General features: G+C 38.2%; 1 protein-coding gene across 1 annotated transcript in view; it reads right to left on the reverse strand.

The window, feature by feature from the left end:
- The window catches only part of ROBO2 (roundabout guidance receptor 2), a 1,069,237-nt gene that overhangs the window by 1,046,321 nt on the left and 4,852 nt on the right, over positions 1-18,064 (reverse strand). Inside the window, exon 2 of the mRNA XM_039387910.1 lies at positions 9,991-10,107. Coding sequence (XP_039243844.1) covers positions 9,991-10,093 — 103 coding nt within the window. The 5' untranslated portion in view covers positions 10,094-10,107. The remainder of the gene's footprint in view (positions 1-9,990; positions 10,108-18,064) is intronic.

The raw sequence follows: 18,064 nt of genomic DNA on the forward strand, positions 1-18,064 counted from the left end.
CATGAGATAATCCTTTGAAGACCATTTTCCCTGAACTGAGTGTTAATGAGAAGTTCCTCACTTTAATAAAATGTCACCTAATAAGTATAACCAAACAATATAATTTCTTTTTTTTTTAATAAACTTTCTTAGCCCTCGCTGGATGTATTCCATAGCTGGCATTGAGATACAGAAAGATTCAAGATCTCCAAGAAATAATTCACCTCCAGAGTGAGCACTGAAATGACTTACATGGAACTTGGCACAAATTTCAATTAACTGATTTACATGCAAGATAATGCACAGGACACCCTTTCTATTGCCTTCTATTTATATCAGGTGACTTATGAGCTTTACTATTGAAGACATTTTCTATTTGTCTCCAAGTCTTTCTATTGCTACAGGCCTGCAGTTTAATAATCTTTGGTTCCTCTCAATTCTATTCAAAGCAGAGCTAGAAGGGCTACTGATGACCTTTCAACTTTTGTCTTCATGTCAAGGATGTCTCCAGTTCTCCCTCTCCCTGCCCCTTCTGTATCTTCACACACATTAGTTACAGACCATTACTTATGCAGGTATATTTTGATAGTTTTCCCCAGATATTTTCTTTTGGAAGCTGAGATTTGGTGTTCTGGTTACCAACTTAAAGACCACTCAAGATAACTTCTGTTGGCTTTTTTTTCAGTCAAGATTGGCAATTCCAAAACCTTTGCTGGGCTGTATTTCTCCTGGAGAAATGAGGGTCTAAACAAAACAGCAAATGGCAGAAGGAAAAAAAAATGAGTATCTGTTTCCCAAGTGTCACCACCCAGCACAAGAGCTGACTGTGGAAAGATGAGCAAATGCTGAGCTTGTAATAAGTAGCTGGAACACAGGCTTTCCATTTGCACTCTAATAAAGCTTTCACAGCACTTGTTTATGGGGAGATATGTTTTTAGAAAGGCTAAAATGACTTTCCTTTGGGGTTTGCTTGTTTGTTTTTTGTTTTGGGTTTTTTGTTTGTTTGTTTTTGTTTTTTTTTTAATATATATCTGATTTTTTTATGTTGGAAGAGATTAAACTCAAAAAGCAGAAGTAAAAAAATCCTCACTTAGAAACAAACATATTTCAGCTACTCAATATAGTAAATAAGCTTGTTTGAACCATGAGCTTCCTGACAGAAAATCTTTTTAGAGGTTAATTTCACCAAGACCTGATATTTAACAGGTACGGTAACTTTTAATGAACAAGTGCATACAAAAAGGACAAAGACAACTGAATTCTGAAATTCTGTAATTTAAAATGCAACATAAATAAAACTTGAAGCTCTGTCTCAATAAATATACATCAGGACACTTAGTACTTGTACAGGTTCCAGAATAAAGTGTTTTATACTACATGCACTGTATCATTCTCTTTTCTGCCAATTTTTATTATTTTTCATGAAGCTTACTACCACAATGACTGCCAAGAACATTTTTGAAACCTCATACATTCTGTTAAAACATCAAGAACACCATATTTTCCAAAATGAAAGATTTACTTGAAATTATATAAAGTGAAACTTTTTAAATTGTATGAAGCGGTGGTTTTATTCATATCCTGTCATCTAATAAGCAAATTTGCCTTTTGGAAAGGAATATAAAAATTGGTTTTGAAATGAGTGCAAGGATCATAGGATCATTATTAATTCCTACACAATGGGGAGCAAGTTCTGGCCCACCTGTAGATCAGCCGAGGATTTAACCTGCTGCAGAATGCAAAAACTGAACCTTCTTCACAAAACAAATCAGTCGCCCACCCCACAAAATACACACCTGCTCTCAGAAACATCCAACCTATATAGTTACTTGTGGCCCACTAGTTAACATCATGTTAAAAAACTGTTTACATCTTGAATTGCATCAGACCATTGTTTCAAGTGTTTAACATTGGCATCGTTTCAGTTTCTCTTAATTTTTCATATAATAAAAACACAACATCTACTTTTGCAACACAAGTTCTACTAAGAAGGTAAAATTAGACCCTGTACCTGCTTTCATCTCTCACTGATGTTTTGTTAGCTAAGCTATGAGAATTGAAGACCAACAGAGTACCTGTGCTCTTTGTGAGTGGAATATGAGACCTTCATCTCCTTCATCAGGTCTAATTTACTGCATATTGCTTCCCAACATGGAACAATTCATTTCTTGCTCTCCAAAAAACCCTTTCAAGGAAAGCAGGTTTTTCACCTCTCAAAGATGCAGACTAGCAATTCTGGGGAAAACCCAGAGAACACAGTCCACAGAAAAGGCAGATACCTTTTAGCTCATAAAACACCATTGGACAAATTACTCATAAGGAAAACCTGAATTTATGCTTACTTCACAGTTTTCATTAGAATTCTCAAGCCCTTTTATTACATTATACCAAAAACTTCGTGGTTTTGTGACTTCAGTGATAAGAACCCTTTTGTCCTCAGCTATTTAGTCAGCACTATTACCACAAATGTTCCATTTCCTCATTAATACTAGGTACTACACTCAAGTTCTCCTCCTGTATTTAATGCTACAAGCATTATTACATTGTTGTATAACTTCTGAGAATTATATTGTAGTAGAATCTATAATGATGAAGTCTTATGTTTAACTGTGTATTGTTTGAGTTATCTTGGATCTCTCTGAAACACACAAGGCACAAAATTATTTCTCATTATTGGCCACAAAGAGGGATGCCTGTATGCTCAATATCTTATACTTTTTATGGAAGTCCATTTTTCTAAAGAAAAATGCAGTATATTTGTAGATTGCATTAACTTTGCAGTGTCTTTGCCTGCAAGGAGGATTTATGACAAATGGCAGCATAATTGATTGAAAGCAAAGTAGGCTTTCTGATCAGATTTAAATTCCACAGTTTATGTAGGAATTCAGCTGCACTCCAGAATGTTACATGCAGTTTGTTTCTTTTTACATTTCACTTTTCAATTAGCCAGTACTGGGGCAGGTACACACACACAAAGAGACAATACCTAAAGAAACACTTTCTTTTTCCATCAAGAGTTTCTGCAAAGGGTGTTACCAAGACAAATGAAGACAACCAGATCTCTTTTCAAAAATGTAACAGCCTTTTCTTTAAAGGCTACTTGCCAATTTTAAAGTGGTGAACTTTAACCATCCCATTAAAAAACAAAACAAATCCTCCCTTCAAAATACACTGTGGTTATCCATTAGCAAGGCTGCATAATGTACAAGAGATAAAGGTTAAGTACTAAATCATGTCCAATTGCTGTAGAAAACTACTGGTACTTTGATAGGGTAAAGGTACATGCTGATACTGTGTTTTCAAATGTATTTTGAGAACATTATTATAAGAAACACAGCAGTCTGTTTGCATTAAGGCTGATGCTTTTTTCATTAAAGCTGAAGCTCTCCAATACAGGCTGTAGAAGACTTCTCTTTGCAGTTTAAACTCTTTTTTATATGTAGATATCCATATAACCCACCTTTCCTCCCCACCTATAAACCATAACATTGAATTTGTACCAGCAGAAGTGAGAACATGAGTCTTAGCTGTACTATTCACAAACATCTTCTTTTCTTTCCACCACAGTACATATCGGCCTCAAGAACAAAGGTTTTGGGCTTGTTTCTAAGAACTCCCTCAAATGCCTCTAACTGCCTTCACACACCTACAGTGAGGATACAGAAGACAGATCTAGCCCCAGTGTTACTTAGTTTCTTCATCACACCTTAACTCTAATACCCACTAGAACTCCACAGTGAGGAAGGAGCAAGAAAGAAGGAACTACTGCAGTGTAACACAACATGCCCAAAGAGCTTGGGTTGTCCCACCCCAAATTATTCTTACTGTAACAACCTGGATGCAGAACAGGCAGTAGCGCATCAGCAAAGACTATTTAAGCTTGTCATTTGGGTTGAATCTAATTTTAGATCCAAGCACAGATCTATCAGAGACTCAATGTGGAATCCCAGGTGAGTGCTCACCAGCTCTCTGCAACAGGATCCTTCACAGGAAAGTAGTATGGATTAGTTTTATTTTGCTGGAATGAACTTCACTGTCATTAAAAGGATATGAACTGAGTACCTTAAAACAATTTAATACATTCTACAACATCCTGATAATCTTTGGAGAGACATTGAAAGTACATATGTATTGCATTAGTACTTAATTACCTAAAAGGAGATATGAATTGTGGGAGATTACTTCCTTTAAATTGAAGTTTTACAGTATATTTAAGTAGAGTTTGATGTGCAAGTAGGGACTAGAGGGTGACTCAAATGGGTACAAGAGATCCTTCCAGCAATACCTCTCTCCACAGTTCTCCTACCCCAAATATTTGCTTTCCAGACAAGAAATTTTTCCAGCACAAATAACACAATGTTAGGACTCCCACTTTTATGAGTACTGACTTGCCCCACAAATTTTGTCTTGTCATAGTCCCATTAGTACCACACTATTTACATGAAGCTTGCCCTAGTACCTTCTCCAAAATGCAATACATTTCTAAAATACATGTTACATATGCATAGAATCTTTTTTCTAGTATGTCTGCAAGTGCAAAGCATTGTTTTTGACAAACAATTGCAACTTTTGCCACTTACACTGCCAGCCAAAAGAAGTTGTTTCATATTTCAGAAGGTCAGCACACAGAGAGACTGAAACTAGGAACAGAAATTCAACTTGCCAGGGTCCACAAAGTCTGCAAAATTATTCTTTTTTTCCTTTTATCTCCCTCAATATCTGAAGGTGTTTACATTGTACTTGCTGTTCCTAATGAGAGGAAGTGAGGCTATCCAGAGATTCAAGAGGAATCACAAGGGAGATTTTTTCCTCCCATCTTGCCCAACAACAGTAAGGCATTGCCTCCTCACTGCAGAACCAGGGAGGGATCAGCAGACCAGCTCCAGGGCCTGCTGCTCCAGTCCTGCTGACAGCACAAATTGTAAAAAAATTCTCAGCAAATTCTGAGTGGGATTCCCATGGGGGACACACACTGGCATAGTCTGAGGAAATGTGAAATGGAAATTTCTGCTAGAAACAATCGAGGTGTGACAATCCTTTTGAGGGATGATGGTGAGCAGTGTTAAGTAAACTTGCCCAGTAGCTGATGCTCTAATCTGATGCCCTTCCCGTAAATGGCAAAAAACCTGATATGTTGCTTCTTAAACAAAAATGAAAAAGTAACTTCTTCCAGAGAGCTGGGCTAAGATTTTACTGAAATCAGTCCAGTTGCTGAGAGTTGCATTATAGTGCTGGTTTGTTAGGAAGCATGTAATTTTTCTTATCTGTAGAAGTGCAGTTATTCTATAGCTAAATGTTTTCGCGTAATCACGGAAAGAAATCAGTTTGGAAGGGACCTCTGAGGTATATGGATACAACCTCCTGCTCAAAGCTGGGCCAATTTCCAGTTTAGATCTGGTTGCCCAGGGCCTTGTCCAATCAAGTCCTGAGGATCTCCAAGGACAGTGATTCCTGAACCTCTCTGGGTAACCCAGGTCAGTACTTGACTGGAAAACATGAATAATCCTCTCCTTGTCTCGGTGATTGTCCTTGCTGAACCTCACTACCATTGTTCTTGTGCTTCTCTGAAGAAAGTTTCACTCCCTCTTCCTGCACATCCATTTTCCAGCCCCCAATGATGGCTGTGGCCTTCAGCTGCACTCATCACATTTTCCAGCCTGTCCTCGTACTGAGGAGCCCAAGGGCCCCTCAATGAAGCACCTCAGCTGCATCCCCATGAGTTACATTACCCCCAGACTGCCTGCCATACTCCTGCTAGGGCCACACAGGCTGTGGCTCATTTCCCTCAGCTACAGTACATGCCATTGACTCACATTTGCTGCTCTGCCCACCAAGACATCCATGACCTTTTCTGCATAACTGTATTTTAAGTACATTATATTCCTTTTAAAGCATTTATAGATTACCTGGGGATTTGCACATTTGCTTAAAGGCTAGTTTAAAAGCCTGATGCGAGAGAGGACTGATTTATAGATAGTGGAAGTTACATTTAAAAAAGAAACCTTTAAGTCACCTCACATCAGACACCTAAAATGGATCTTAACTTTCTTCCTCTAAGTATGCAAAACCATCCTACACTGGTAGGTTATGCCACAGGTTTTGGATGGGCTGGGTGACCTGTTAGCTACCTGAGCTCTTTGTGTACAAGGGTGGCCTGGGTAGCATCCCTCCCCCAGCCCTGAGGCAGCTTTGCCTCCTGGATCCCACTCCATGTCACCATGGAGCTGTTCATCTTCACATTGGGAGTCACTAGGCAAATTACACACACGTGCACATGGCAGATTTGGCAGTGCTGGAGGCAAGTCATGGCACTGCAGCACCAATGGACCATCAGGATCAGCTGAGGTGTGAAATGAGGAACCAGCTCCAAGACTCTTGCTTCCTACATATAGATTTTACTTCTCTGGCATTTTACAGTTTTTTAAACCAAAATCACTAGTCATTTATACATCTAGCGTCATACAACTGTATATGTACACACACACTCCAAATATACAAAATATTTCTGTCCCTATCTTGTCAGCTGAGATAGAGGAAGGTACTTATACACAGCTGCTTCAGTCCACAGCAACACATAGTGTTAGATATCATAGCTCAGTCTTCATAGTCAAAACAAGTTACTAAGGATAGGTTTGTGAGGAAATCTTAGGTGTCCTCAATTTACCTTCCTTAGCACCACCACTGAGCCACAGTAATCTCATGATTTCAGGACTGAAAAAAAGACATTGTTATTCATTGGGTTTGAAGCATCTATGGGGGCAGATTTGGTTTTTTGTCAACACAGACAAAATAAAAAAAGGTGAAAGTGAGGCAATTTGAATGCTTTTTTTCAGCTCTAAGCATCAACCTTATAATTCTGAAGTCCAGCAAAGACTCCTTTTTATTATTTCTGAAGGTATACTGATATATACTCCTGTGTATTCCAAGTTAACTGTAATGCTGGCTGAGCATGACTTGCTTTATCATTGGTTAAAGTTACAAAATTAAAAAAATAATCCCCTACAATGCTATTTCAATTCAAAAGTTAAGATACTTTTCTCCAAATAAGCCTAAGTTTGAGGAAAAAAGGTTCCTGCAGGCAGGGGGGTCAAAGCTTGGCCAGCCAGTGACACCCACTGCTTTCTAGCACGTTCAGTTTGAGCTCTGAAGCCTCTTGGCTGTAGCACGTTGCACAGCCTTTATGCCGGATCATTAAATAAAGCAACCTGTCAACACTGTACCCTGACAGCTCTGAAAAAAAGCTTTGAAAGGATCTCCTTCAGCAGGAAGCATATATCCAAGGACACCAGCATTACTGCTGTGTTCTTCAGAAAGCAGACACTGTTTTATCCAGCATCTCCAGAGCTTCAAAGAGAGCACCTGCTTCATCCACACAGCAATGAAATTCCAGATATTAAGCAACCTGCACTTCTTTTGCAAGTCTGAGAATTATTAGATTCCATGACTCCTTATTCATCTTCTGTCTTAAGTATCAATACTAACACTGTTTCAGAGTATCACTGAACAGTAATTGTCTGCTTATTGTTCAAGTAGCTTCAGACTTCCAATTATATGTTTTTTTCACAAAGAAAAAGTCTGTTTCAAAATATTCTTCAGATTACTCATAGCTCAATGTTAAAGAAATAAATATTTTTCTAAAGTTGCTTATGAGTTCCAAATATAGGCTGGGGCTGAAGAGAGAGAAGTAAACCTGTAATATTCAGGTTAGTGAGAAAATCAGAATGGATGCAGCAACACATGAATAGAGCAAGGTCCAGCTCCATGGACATCAAAAAACAGAGTGGTTTGGGTTAATGTGTAAAAGGAAACAGACAGGAAGAGCTGTTAAAAAATAAAGGTTTTTTTTTTAATTTGAGTTTACTATTCAGATTGGAAATGGAAGTGGAACAAATGTTGGTTTCTTTCTAACTTCCATAGCAACCCACTCTCGCTGAAGTTATGTGACTCAGAAGCTGTTTTCTTTAAATGCAGCCATATGGCTTTTAAACACTTTTGGTTCTATGCCCAGACACAGAATGATTATTTCTTCATTTTATTGTCCTGATAGACTCCAAATAATCAAAATTTATAATTTTACTCAAATTAATCAAGTTCTCCTTTACATTTCCCATGCTCCTGCAAGGCATGCCCAAAGGGCTTTGCTTTTTACTTTAAAAAAATAAAGTGTTAATGGAAACCCATTGCAAAATTAGGGATATATCCAGCAACTTAAAGACATTCCACATTTTCCAAATACCCTATGTAATTATACCAAGGAAATATTTGTTCCTTGTTTATAATTTACTACTTAATTGCCAGAGGACTAAAAATTCCCATTTCTCAAGTGAAGGTTCAAGAAGTCCACATCAGTTCAGTAAGAATGTATGCTCATATTTTCACACTACACTTCCATCACAGTAGAGTACAAAGTCTATCAAGACTGAAACACAGCCTGCTTTGTTATACTGGGCCTGCTTAGAGGTATTTCTTAATGTTCACAAGCTGCTGAACAACCTATCAAAGTTATTAAAAATTAAAGCAAAATGGTACAATGGAGGTTCATGTCCCTTTTCCAGTAAGGGTTACTGCCAATTTTAGGGAGCCATTTTACATTCAAGAAAAGGTTTCATTTTTCTAAGTTATAATTTAGTAATTAGAAAAAAAACCAACATAGAACTACATGACAAAGATCATTTCACAGATCAAGACTGCAATCTTCAATACTTCTCATCAGCCAGAAACTCAAAGTGGGTTTAGAACCACAGAAAGAATATTTCACAGCACAAGTGCCTTCACATTGCCCGTTTTGAAAACAAACTCTCCAGTTACTGTATATGTGTTTCTTTCCAGCACCATTCACCAGCATTTCATAAAACACAAAAACTTACCATCCCTGTCACATTTTAGCACAATACCACAAAAAAAAGTCAGTCTTCAAATATACCTGCTTTTCCAAGTCAAAGACTAAAATATTGAACTGGAAGCTTTAGAAAACCAACCCACCTTTTTGTACAGATACAGTTTATATCACAGAACAGCTCTTCTGCATGTCTGGTGACTAGTTGTAGAATTCCAGTGCACAGTTTCCATCCAACTCCTAAACCTAGAACTACACCAAGCCAACACCATTGTCCTTTCCAAAAGCCAAGAACTTCAGCCCAAACTACACGGTGAAACCACCCAGCACAGGATCCATACACCAGCCAGCATGGTGCCTGTAGCCATGGACTAGAGCAGCAGAGAGCCTGTAGTCAGAAGTCAGACTGCTTTCCCCAGTTGAGGAATAAATTAAGGACATAGAAATCTCAGCTCACCTATAACATGTTCTCCTGAAGTGGGCCTGACATACCTCAAAAGGTAATGCCTATCCACTTCCCTTTAATGTCAATGCCTCAAAATTATCACTTAGGTTTTCCCCCTTCCCCAGCTTGACAGAACACACAAGCATCCTTTATACTAAACATATATTAAAAATACAACAGCCTGTTATTACCTCTCTTGTCACCAGCCTGTAGTACAGTCTTCAGGTCAGAAACATACAATAATGCTTCATTTTTCAAAAATAAAACCTTAAGAAGGTTAGATTTTTTTTTTTTTGCAGCTGTTATTATGCACCACTATCAGTGAGACAGGAACACAACATGGAAAATATTTATAGCATGGCCACAAAAACCTTTCAGAATATTGCGTGTTCATTGCAGGTATCACAGCGAAGTAATACAAATTGTCCACAGCTAATTCTCCACATCCAGAGAGCCAACAACAGATAAAAATGGAAGATTATTTCAAGCCACACTCCAATCACTGTGCACAAGAAAACAGCTTCAAGCACTTGGATAATCCCTTAAAGCATTGACATAGTCTCCAAAGAGCATTTGACTTCTTAATTGAAGTAAGTCAGATTTTGATATTCTAATTTCTTGTCAGCAGTTCACACAAGTCCAGCATATCATCACACACTCTTGTTTCTCCAAACAGTGCTACAGAACACCAAGCAAATGGCAAAAGTTTCAGTAAAAGATCCTCACTTACCTTGTCCTTGTCCACTGCTCTGGTAACTCCACAGCATCAAAATTATTGATAATATCCAGTGCACCCGCCCAGCTACTCCATCGCTTTCTTGTCTTCCAGCCATTGCATTATTGGATGCTATACAAAGAAATATTATTGAATGTTTTAGTTATATCTCTTGGGAAATATACCTTTGGGTAGGGGAAAACAAAACAAAATCCCCACAAATTTCTTCAGTACACATTTACTGCCATACTTTAATAAATACTCACTGGTAAAAAAGCTTTTTCATTCAGAATCTTCCTGACTGTTTGCTCAAGACTGTTACCTCATAGGCTACTAGAAAACCAAAGTAAGTTGCTCTGAAAACGCTTGAATTTATCTTTCATACAGAGGTCCTGAACTTTACAAAAGAAATAGGTTCCAGTCCAGTCAAGTTTAAGAGACCTGAACAAACAGCACTTCACTGCACTCAGAAGTCTTGCTGTATAGTATAGAAACTCTTTTGAGGCAAAATCCCTCAATTAACCCTTAAACCTGAATTTTTAAAAGCTTGGGGTTTTACAGCCTTGAGTTGTGCTACCAGTTGCGTTTCACTCTGGGCTTTCCTGCACCAACATTTTCCACGTCACAGAATGGCCTGATTTGGAAGGAACATTAAAGATCACCAAGTTCCAACCTCTCTGCTGTGGGCAGAGACACCTTCCACTAGACCAGGTTGCTCAATGCCCCTTCCAATCCAGCCTGGCCTCAAACATTCCCTGGTATGGGACATCCACAGCTTCTCTGGGCAACATCACTGACATATGGAACATTTACCTATTTATTATTCCCCCCACCCCACCTCTTACAGCACTCTGACTCAGGTCTGCTTCTTCAGAAGGTCTGTTTCATCAAATACTGATTTATTAGAACCACATTAACTACACAGGCCTGGCTGGAAAAAATAAGATGTCAATTCTACCCTAAAGCATAGAAAAGTATCACAGACATTGGTATATGAACAGTTAGGTTATTTATCCAGTATGTGGAAAATCTTGTGGTAAATCCGTAAGTAGCTTTTTATAATATAGCATTGCAAAAAATTCCTGAGCTTTTAAGTTATAAACAACTGTAAAATTCTTGTGAACGGTGTTTCAGTAATTAAAAAAAAACTAAAAAGCAAATAGGGAAAACACTACAGTAACAGAAGGGAATGTTTACATACTGGCTGATAAGGCATACACTTAGTATTGCTATTATAGTAAGTTTTATTTAAAACCCCATCAATTTTACAAACCCAAGGATGCAAAACCAATCCATAGCAAAAGGTTCATCTGAAATTATACTGTATAAACCTCAGTTCTCAAATTCTGATCCAAGAGCTCATTTCAGGCCCCACTAGAGCAGCCATTTCAGCAAAACAGTGCTCTCCCCAGCCAGCAGTCCCAGTTCCCCCTGTCCCCTCTCACTCAGGCATATGGAGAGCAAAGAGAAAGAGATGCTAGAAAAGTTTTGGTTTGCCTTGACTTTTTCTGACTATTTAACCCCAAGAGGAAAGGAGAAGTAAACCACTGAAAACAGGAGTTTCAAAGCAAAAGTGTAGAACAACAAATATGAATAAAGGCCCTAAAAATATACACACTTTACCACTGCAAGGTCAAAGAAATAGTTTTGTAAAAACAGGATCTTGGAAAAGAGATATTCTGTTTCATGAATATTCTTTCCCCGAAGTAACAGACACATTTTTGATTCTCAGTGTAAGCAAACAGATGGTATTCATTAGTTATTTACCTACTTTACTATTAATTAAAATGTCCAAGATAATTTTTGTTTTCACTGTGTCTACAGAAAGCTAGAGTTCCATAAAAATCTGGCATTTGTATCTACATCCCTGCTAGTTGTAATATAAATATTACAGCTAAGAAAGCAATAAGATGCTTTCCAGTACCTAAAGGGGGGCCTACAAGAAACCTGGGGAGTAACCCAGGTTCTTATTAATAAATCCCTTGGGGTGGATTAGAGTGAAGTGACACTGAATAATCAGTGTTTGTAAACATAGATATGTTGGGTTTATTTCAGAACAATTTTGTTTCAAAGGTAAACAGGTATGTTGCCATTTTGGTTGTTACCATCTATATCTCTCATCTACAGCAATATGGCATAAAGACAACCTTTCAGGAAAATGCATAAGGGAGAGAAAGGGAGAGACAGGATAAGGGAGAGTAAGAGAAAGAAAAGATAAGCCTTACAGAAACTAATCTTGTCTTCTATGAGATAGTTTGTAAAGGAAAAGAAGCAAAGAACAGTAACTGATGCATATTTAACTCAAAGTTCAAACTAGAGCTTCCATTTCCCAAGGAAAATTCAACAGGAGGCTTTCATTAGAGAAGCTGAAAACTGACTCAGAATCAAAAACGTTAATCTCCTCTGAATCCTAAGCCTCACTTTCCACACAGGTGCAGGGAAACAGGTTTATCTCAAGCAAACACATTTTTTAACTAGAGAACACTTGCTCTAATAGAGGCTACATTGCAGTAAAAGAGCTTAACTGCAAGTCTATAATCAACCTTTATAGCATTTGGATTTACACCCGTGCTGCTTCAGCCCTTCTAATACAGGAATAAAATGACCAAGAACAGAACCAAACCATAAGTATGCTGGATTAACAGGAACATCAGTTGCAACAGTTGTGAAAAGATGAACAAAAATTAAAATTAAAAGTAACAAAATATCTCATTTTAAAAACAAGATTTTTTGTGGCAAGACCTATGGAAGGAAAGCCAAGAGATACATAAATCAAATCCTCCAAAGGGACAAAAAAAATTATTAATCGCTCTACCTCTGCAGAGAAAAAACTATTTTTATTTTACTCTTCAAACTTGCTACAAAAGAAAAAGCACCAGAGAGGAAAAATTACCAGACTAACAGAGATGCAAAACCTCACCTGCAAGGCTTCCATCTCCCTTCACTGAGAGTGGGGGGGAAGGAAAGCAACCCCCACACCCTTTATAATCGCTCCAACCAGGACTCAGCTGAATTAAATAACACCTCAATTAACACCTTAATGCAGCTGTGCTCACATATTTCCTGCACCAAAAAGTACATAGGAAAAAAACCCCAAATGAATCACTACCACTATTAATTTTACTCTTTTTTCCCCTCTAAACTTATGTATTAAACAATACTCTAGCTGTAAAATAGCTACTAGACTCACCAACTTCACAGCCAAGAGAAAATAGCAAGGGGACCTTCTTCACATTTATTGACAATTAACTGTAACTAATTTAGAGTGAACCAGGTGCAGTCAGTTGGCAGGAAATCAGCGAACACAGATAAATCTGTCATATAAAGGATTGTAACAAAGTTTGAAGTTTGCTTTAGATGAGACTTTTGCTGAATTAGTGTTGGCATGAAAAGCTTGGAGGCTCTCAGCTGCATTACCAGAGATTTGTTGCCATCTCAATGGCACAATCCATTAAAATCCATAGGCTTAGGAGAATTTGATTTGGGGGTGGCAATAACATAACTATTTTGCTTTCTTTCTGTAACTGCCTGAATTATTTTATGGACTTCTGTCTTTTTTGAGTGACTGAGTATATCAACCATGTAGATGTATCTTTCTTAATATAAGTAATTTACAAGTTTATTTACAAAGTTTAATTTAAAAAAAACCAAACAATTTTAGCTTGTGCAAGCATACACTCAGTAAGTTTTTGGTAAATGATAGGTAAAAATATACCAGCTTTCTGGCAAATCATCAGAATGTCACTTGCCTCATAAAAGTGAAAGTTACTACTGCAGATGAAGTACAATTTAGCCACTTAACTCTATATTTAAAGTACAGTTTTCCTTTCCATACAGCACCTATGAAATATGTGGTATAGGCAGTGGAAAGGGATATATGTCTTCTCCAACCATTGCTAATTCAACCAGCCTCACGTATCAGCTGAATCTCTCTGAAATGGACATCTGATACAGGAGTTTTAGCAGGTACATGAAATGCTTGGAGTTATATAGTCATGAAAAAAAAAAAAAAAGAGAGTGAAAAAATCAAGCCCCAAAAAACTGACAAAAAAAATCATCAAACTCACAAAACATCCTGTAAAATATTTTGAATGCTGATGTCTAAGGAAATGCCAAGGACAAAGTTTTGCTAATACACATCATAAAGTCTAATCTGGATGCATTTTACATCCCTGAAACAAGATCCTGACCTTCTTACATGCACAAAAAACTATGGTACCAGCAGGCCTGTTTATAGCCAAGTAACTGAAATCAGAACCTGGTCTGATGCATTTAAAATAATTGAATTTATCACTGATGTCTTACTTTGCCTGTTACAAAGACTGTATTTTTCAACCTCATTTCTGTTAGTGCATTACCAAAGACATTAAAAATACAAGATCCCTCAGAGGGCCATCTGTGGAACCAGATACTATCTGGTGAGGACTTCCCTGCAGTATCAGGATTGTTTACACAGTGTGATGATAAAAATTGTTCTATTTAAATTCAGAAGCTGTACGAGAGCAGCATAACAAGATCCATACCACACCAGACGCTTCCAGTGCTGCCATCGCTGGGCCACAACAGAACAGATAACCCAGGACACCCCTCAGTCTGGAGACAAATGTGGCTCGGCTTGGATACCAAATCCATTGCTGGAACACAGCTTCTTGTGACATCAGAACATGGAACTTTAGAAGGGTTTGGGTTGGATGGGACCTGCCTCAGGCAGGGACACCTGTCACTAGGCCAGGTGGCTCAGAGCCCCACGTCCAACCTGGCCTTGAACACTTCTCTGGGCGACCTGTTCTGGTGCCTCGCCATCAACACAGTACAGAATTTCTTAATATCCCATCCAAACCTACTCTCCTTCAGTTTGAAGCCATTTCCCCCTGTCCTGTCATTACATACTCTTGGCAAAAGCCACCCTCCACCTTTCCTGTAGGCTCCCTTCAGGTACTGGAAGGCTGCAATTAGGCCTCCCCAGTGCCTTCTCTTTTCCAGGCTGAACAATCCCAATTTTCTCAGCCTTTCCTCACAGGAGAGGGGCTCCAGCCCTCTGATCATCTTGGTGGCCTCCTCTGGACTCGCTCCAACAGGTCCATGTCCTTCCTGTGCTGGGGACCCCAGAGCTGGAGGCAGCACTGCAGGTGGGGTCTCACCAGAGCAGAGCAGAGGGGCAGAATCCCCTCCCTCCCCTGCTGCCCACACTGCTTTGGATGCAGCCCAGGACACAGGGGGTTTCTGGGCTCCCAGTGCACATGGCTGGGTCACGTCCAGCCTCTCACCCACCAGCACCCCCAAGTCCTTCTCAGCAGGGCTGCTCTGGATCTGTTCACCTCCCAGCCTGGATTGGTAACAAGGTTGCTCTGACCCAGGTGCAGCACCTTGGACGTGGCCTTGCTGAACCTCATGAGATTCCCATGGGCCCACTTCTCCAGATTGTCCAAGTCCCTCTGGATGGCATCCTGTCCTTCAGGTGTGTCAACTGCACCCCTCAGCTTGGTGTCATCTGCAATTTTCTGAGGGTGTGCTCAATCCCACTGTCTGTGTCGTTGATTATGACTTCTTCAGTTAAGCATGTCTGCCAGAAACTTCTGTGGTGTAATTACAAACTTTCCAAAAGAGATTCAGTGATACAGAACCTCAGCTAGAATTATTGATTATCCAGTAACGTACTAAATCATTAAGTCACTAACTTATAATCAGGTTTGCTCTCAGAAACTTTCAAAGTTTAAGTAACTATTGATTCTTCCATACTCTCTGATTAAAGTGAAAAATGTAAGAGTTGTAATATTTTTAAGACTGAATTCTTTTAACATCAGATTAATGTTATAAAGAAAACATCATGTATACTGCTAAAAGAAATAAAAATTACCTAGAGACATACTGGAGCTGTGAATTAATGGTTCCTGAATGAAGGCAAATGTGTTTTAAGCTGGGCCTTTAGAAAGATAGTTTATGCCATTCTTTTTGTATTGAAACTTATGAATTTCACTTTTATGAAACACTATGGAACTTCATGGCAATTTCATTAAGACTGGAAAAGTTTTTTTTCCAAAATGAAAAAGAAACTTCCTTTGCTATAGGAAGTTTAATTATTGGATGACTTAAGCTTTTAAGATTTCTCATACAGTTGTTCAGATGATAGACTCTGACACAGGGATTGACTGTATCATGATAGAGAGCAGAAGAGCTGTGGCAACTATACCTAGTGGTTGAAAGCAGTTCTGCTTCCAGCCACCACTCAAAAATACTCTTTACTTCACAAATGACCAAATAAAAATCAAATTTGGTTGTTTGTCTTCTGGTGTTGCAGCCTTTAGCTTTCACAATTTCAATACTTTCACAGAACAGCAGGAGAATTCCATCTCAGAAACCAAGTTTCCTAGGTAAGGATTTCTCCTTAAACAAATGCTTTAGAAAAATTATGAAATATCAAAGATCTCATAAATAAAAAACAACAACAACAAAACGCAAACAAAAAAACCCCTCTTAAATCATGTATGTTCTTTCATGCAAGAAAATGAAATGCAGCATAATGAAGTGTGAACATCTGACTTAATTCCCTTCTTTATTTTTGTCCCAAACCAAATAAACCCTTTCAAATATATATATATACACATATATAAAACATATTGCGCAATAGCAACAGTCTGTGAACAAGTTTGAAATAGCCAACTACACCAAACTTGCAGAATTCTTGCTTGAAGCCCCATTTATTTATAATTCTCAATTTCCACATTCAAAAACACATCCCCACATACAGTCTCACGAAGGTTATGGTTAGACCAGGTCATGTGAATGATCTCCTCAGGGAATATCTGTAGGCTATCTGCAGAGGTCTATCTCACCAGATTTGTATAACTTTTCTAGCAATTCTAAAAGAAGAAGACTATCAGCCACAGTCAACACCGGTATTTTAGTTTATTTTCACAAAAAAGAACTAATCCAAGGAGTAAATAAAACGGTGACAAATAAGTAAGTTTCCTAATTACAATCATTCATACACTCTGCTTTTGCATTAACACATTTAAATCAATATAATTGACTTTGTTCCATAAACCCATTTGTTTTGGTTTTCTTTGCAATTTCATACACTGAGAAATAAACTTACAATGCATTAAGAAATTTCAGGTAACTGATTCTGTCAATACAGCATGAAGGATGAGGAAAAAGTGAGTAGAAGAGTAATATATTTTTCACAAAGTATTGGATCTCATGAACAAGTTAATGATGTTTGAAAGGGAGAAAATGTGAGGATCAAAAGTTTTCAAGTTGCTGAGTGATAATAATGGTGCCATCTATTGTGCATCCATCACACTGAAGTGCTTGACACATATTTTGGACTCTTTTCATGCATTTTCTTTATGATGATTAATAGTGGCATTGTACCCTCTGAAATAGCAGCCCATCACACAGAGAAAGGTGTACTAAATTAAATTCAGATGATAACTATTTTGATCTCAAACAATATGGAGAAAAATACTGAAAGGTTAGGGAAAAAAATGTGAGAAATACTCGTCTCTAAGATGAGGGTTCACAACAAACAAAGAGCAGAGAAAGAGGAGTAGGAACAAAATGCACTGTTTAAACACAAGCACTTTTCCAAAGCATCCATTATTCTGATTTCTTGTCCCTACCCTACACTTACATTAGAAAATGCTGAGGTTTAAGATGTGTTTTCTTGTGTTACACTTTCAAGGAGAAAGATAATTTTAGGATAATTTATCTATTCTCTTTTATAGGAGATAGATAATTCAATTTCTGTAAAAGGAAGAATTAAAGATGATGTGTATCATCTGCCTGCCTCTCAGAACCTGGACATGCTGCTGTGGTCTGGTTTGTCTCTAACATATATCAGAAGTGTATTACACGTCAGTGTTTGTTTCCTTCTTGGACTTCAATCACTTTGGCTATAGCACCTCTTCACTTTTTTTTAAGGGGATAGGAGGAGGAAAATCAGCATACAGACACCAGACCAGTGCCTTTTGTTCTGGTGAGGCTGGAACAAGGGCTTCCAAGCCCCCTGATGTGACCAAAGCAAATTAAAGATGTTTCAGTGCAAGTGTGCTTGTGCCAACACATTTTAACCTGCTGCCTAGGAAGA

This window comes from Pipra filicauda, unplaced genomic scaffold (genome assembly GCF_003945595.2).
Source record: "Pipra filicauda isolate LSUMZ 115617 unplaced genomic scaffold, ASM394559v2 scaffold59_size3379749_pilon, whole genome shotgun sequence".
Lineage (NCBI taxonomy): Eukaryota > Metazoa > Chordata > Aves > Passeriformes > Pipridae > Pipra > Pipra filicauda.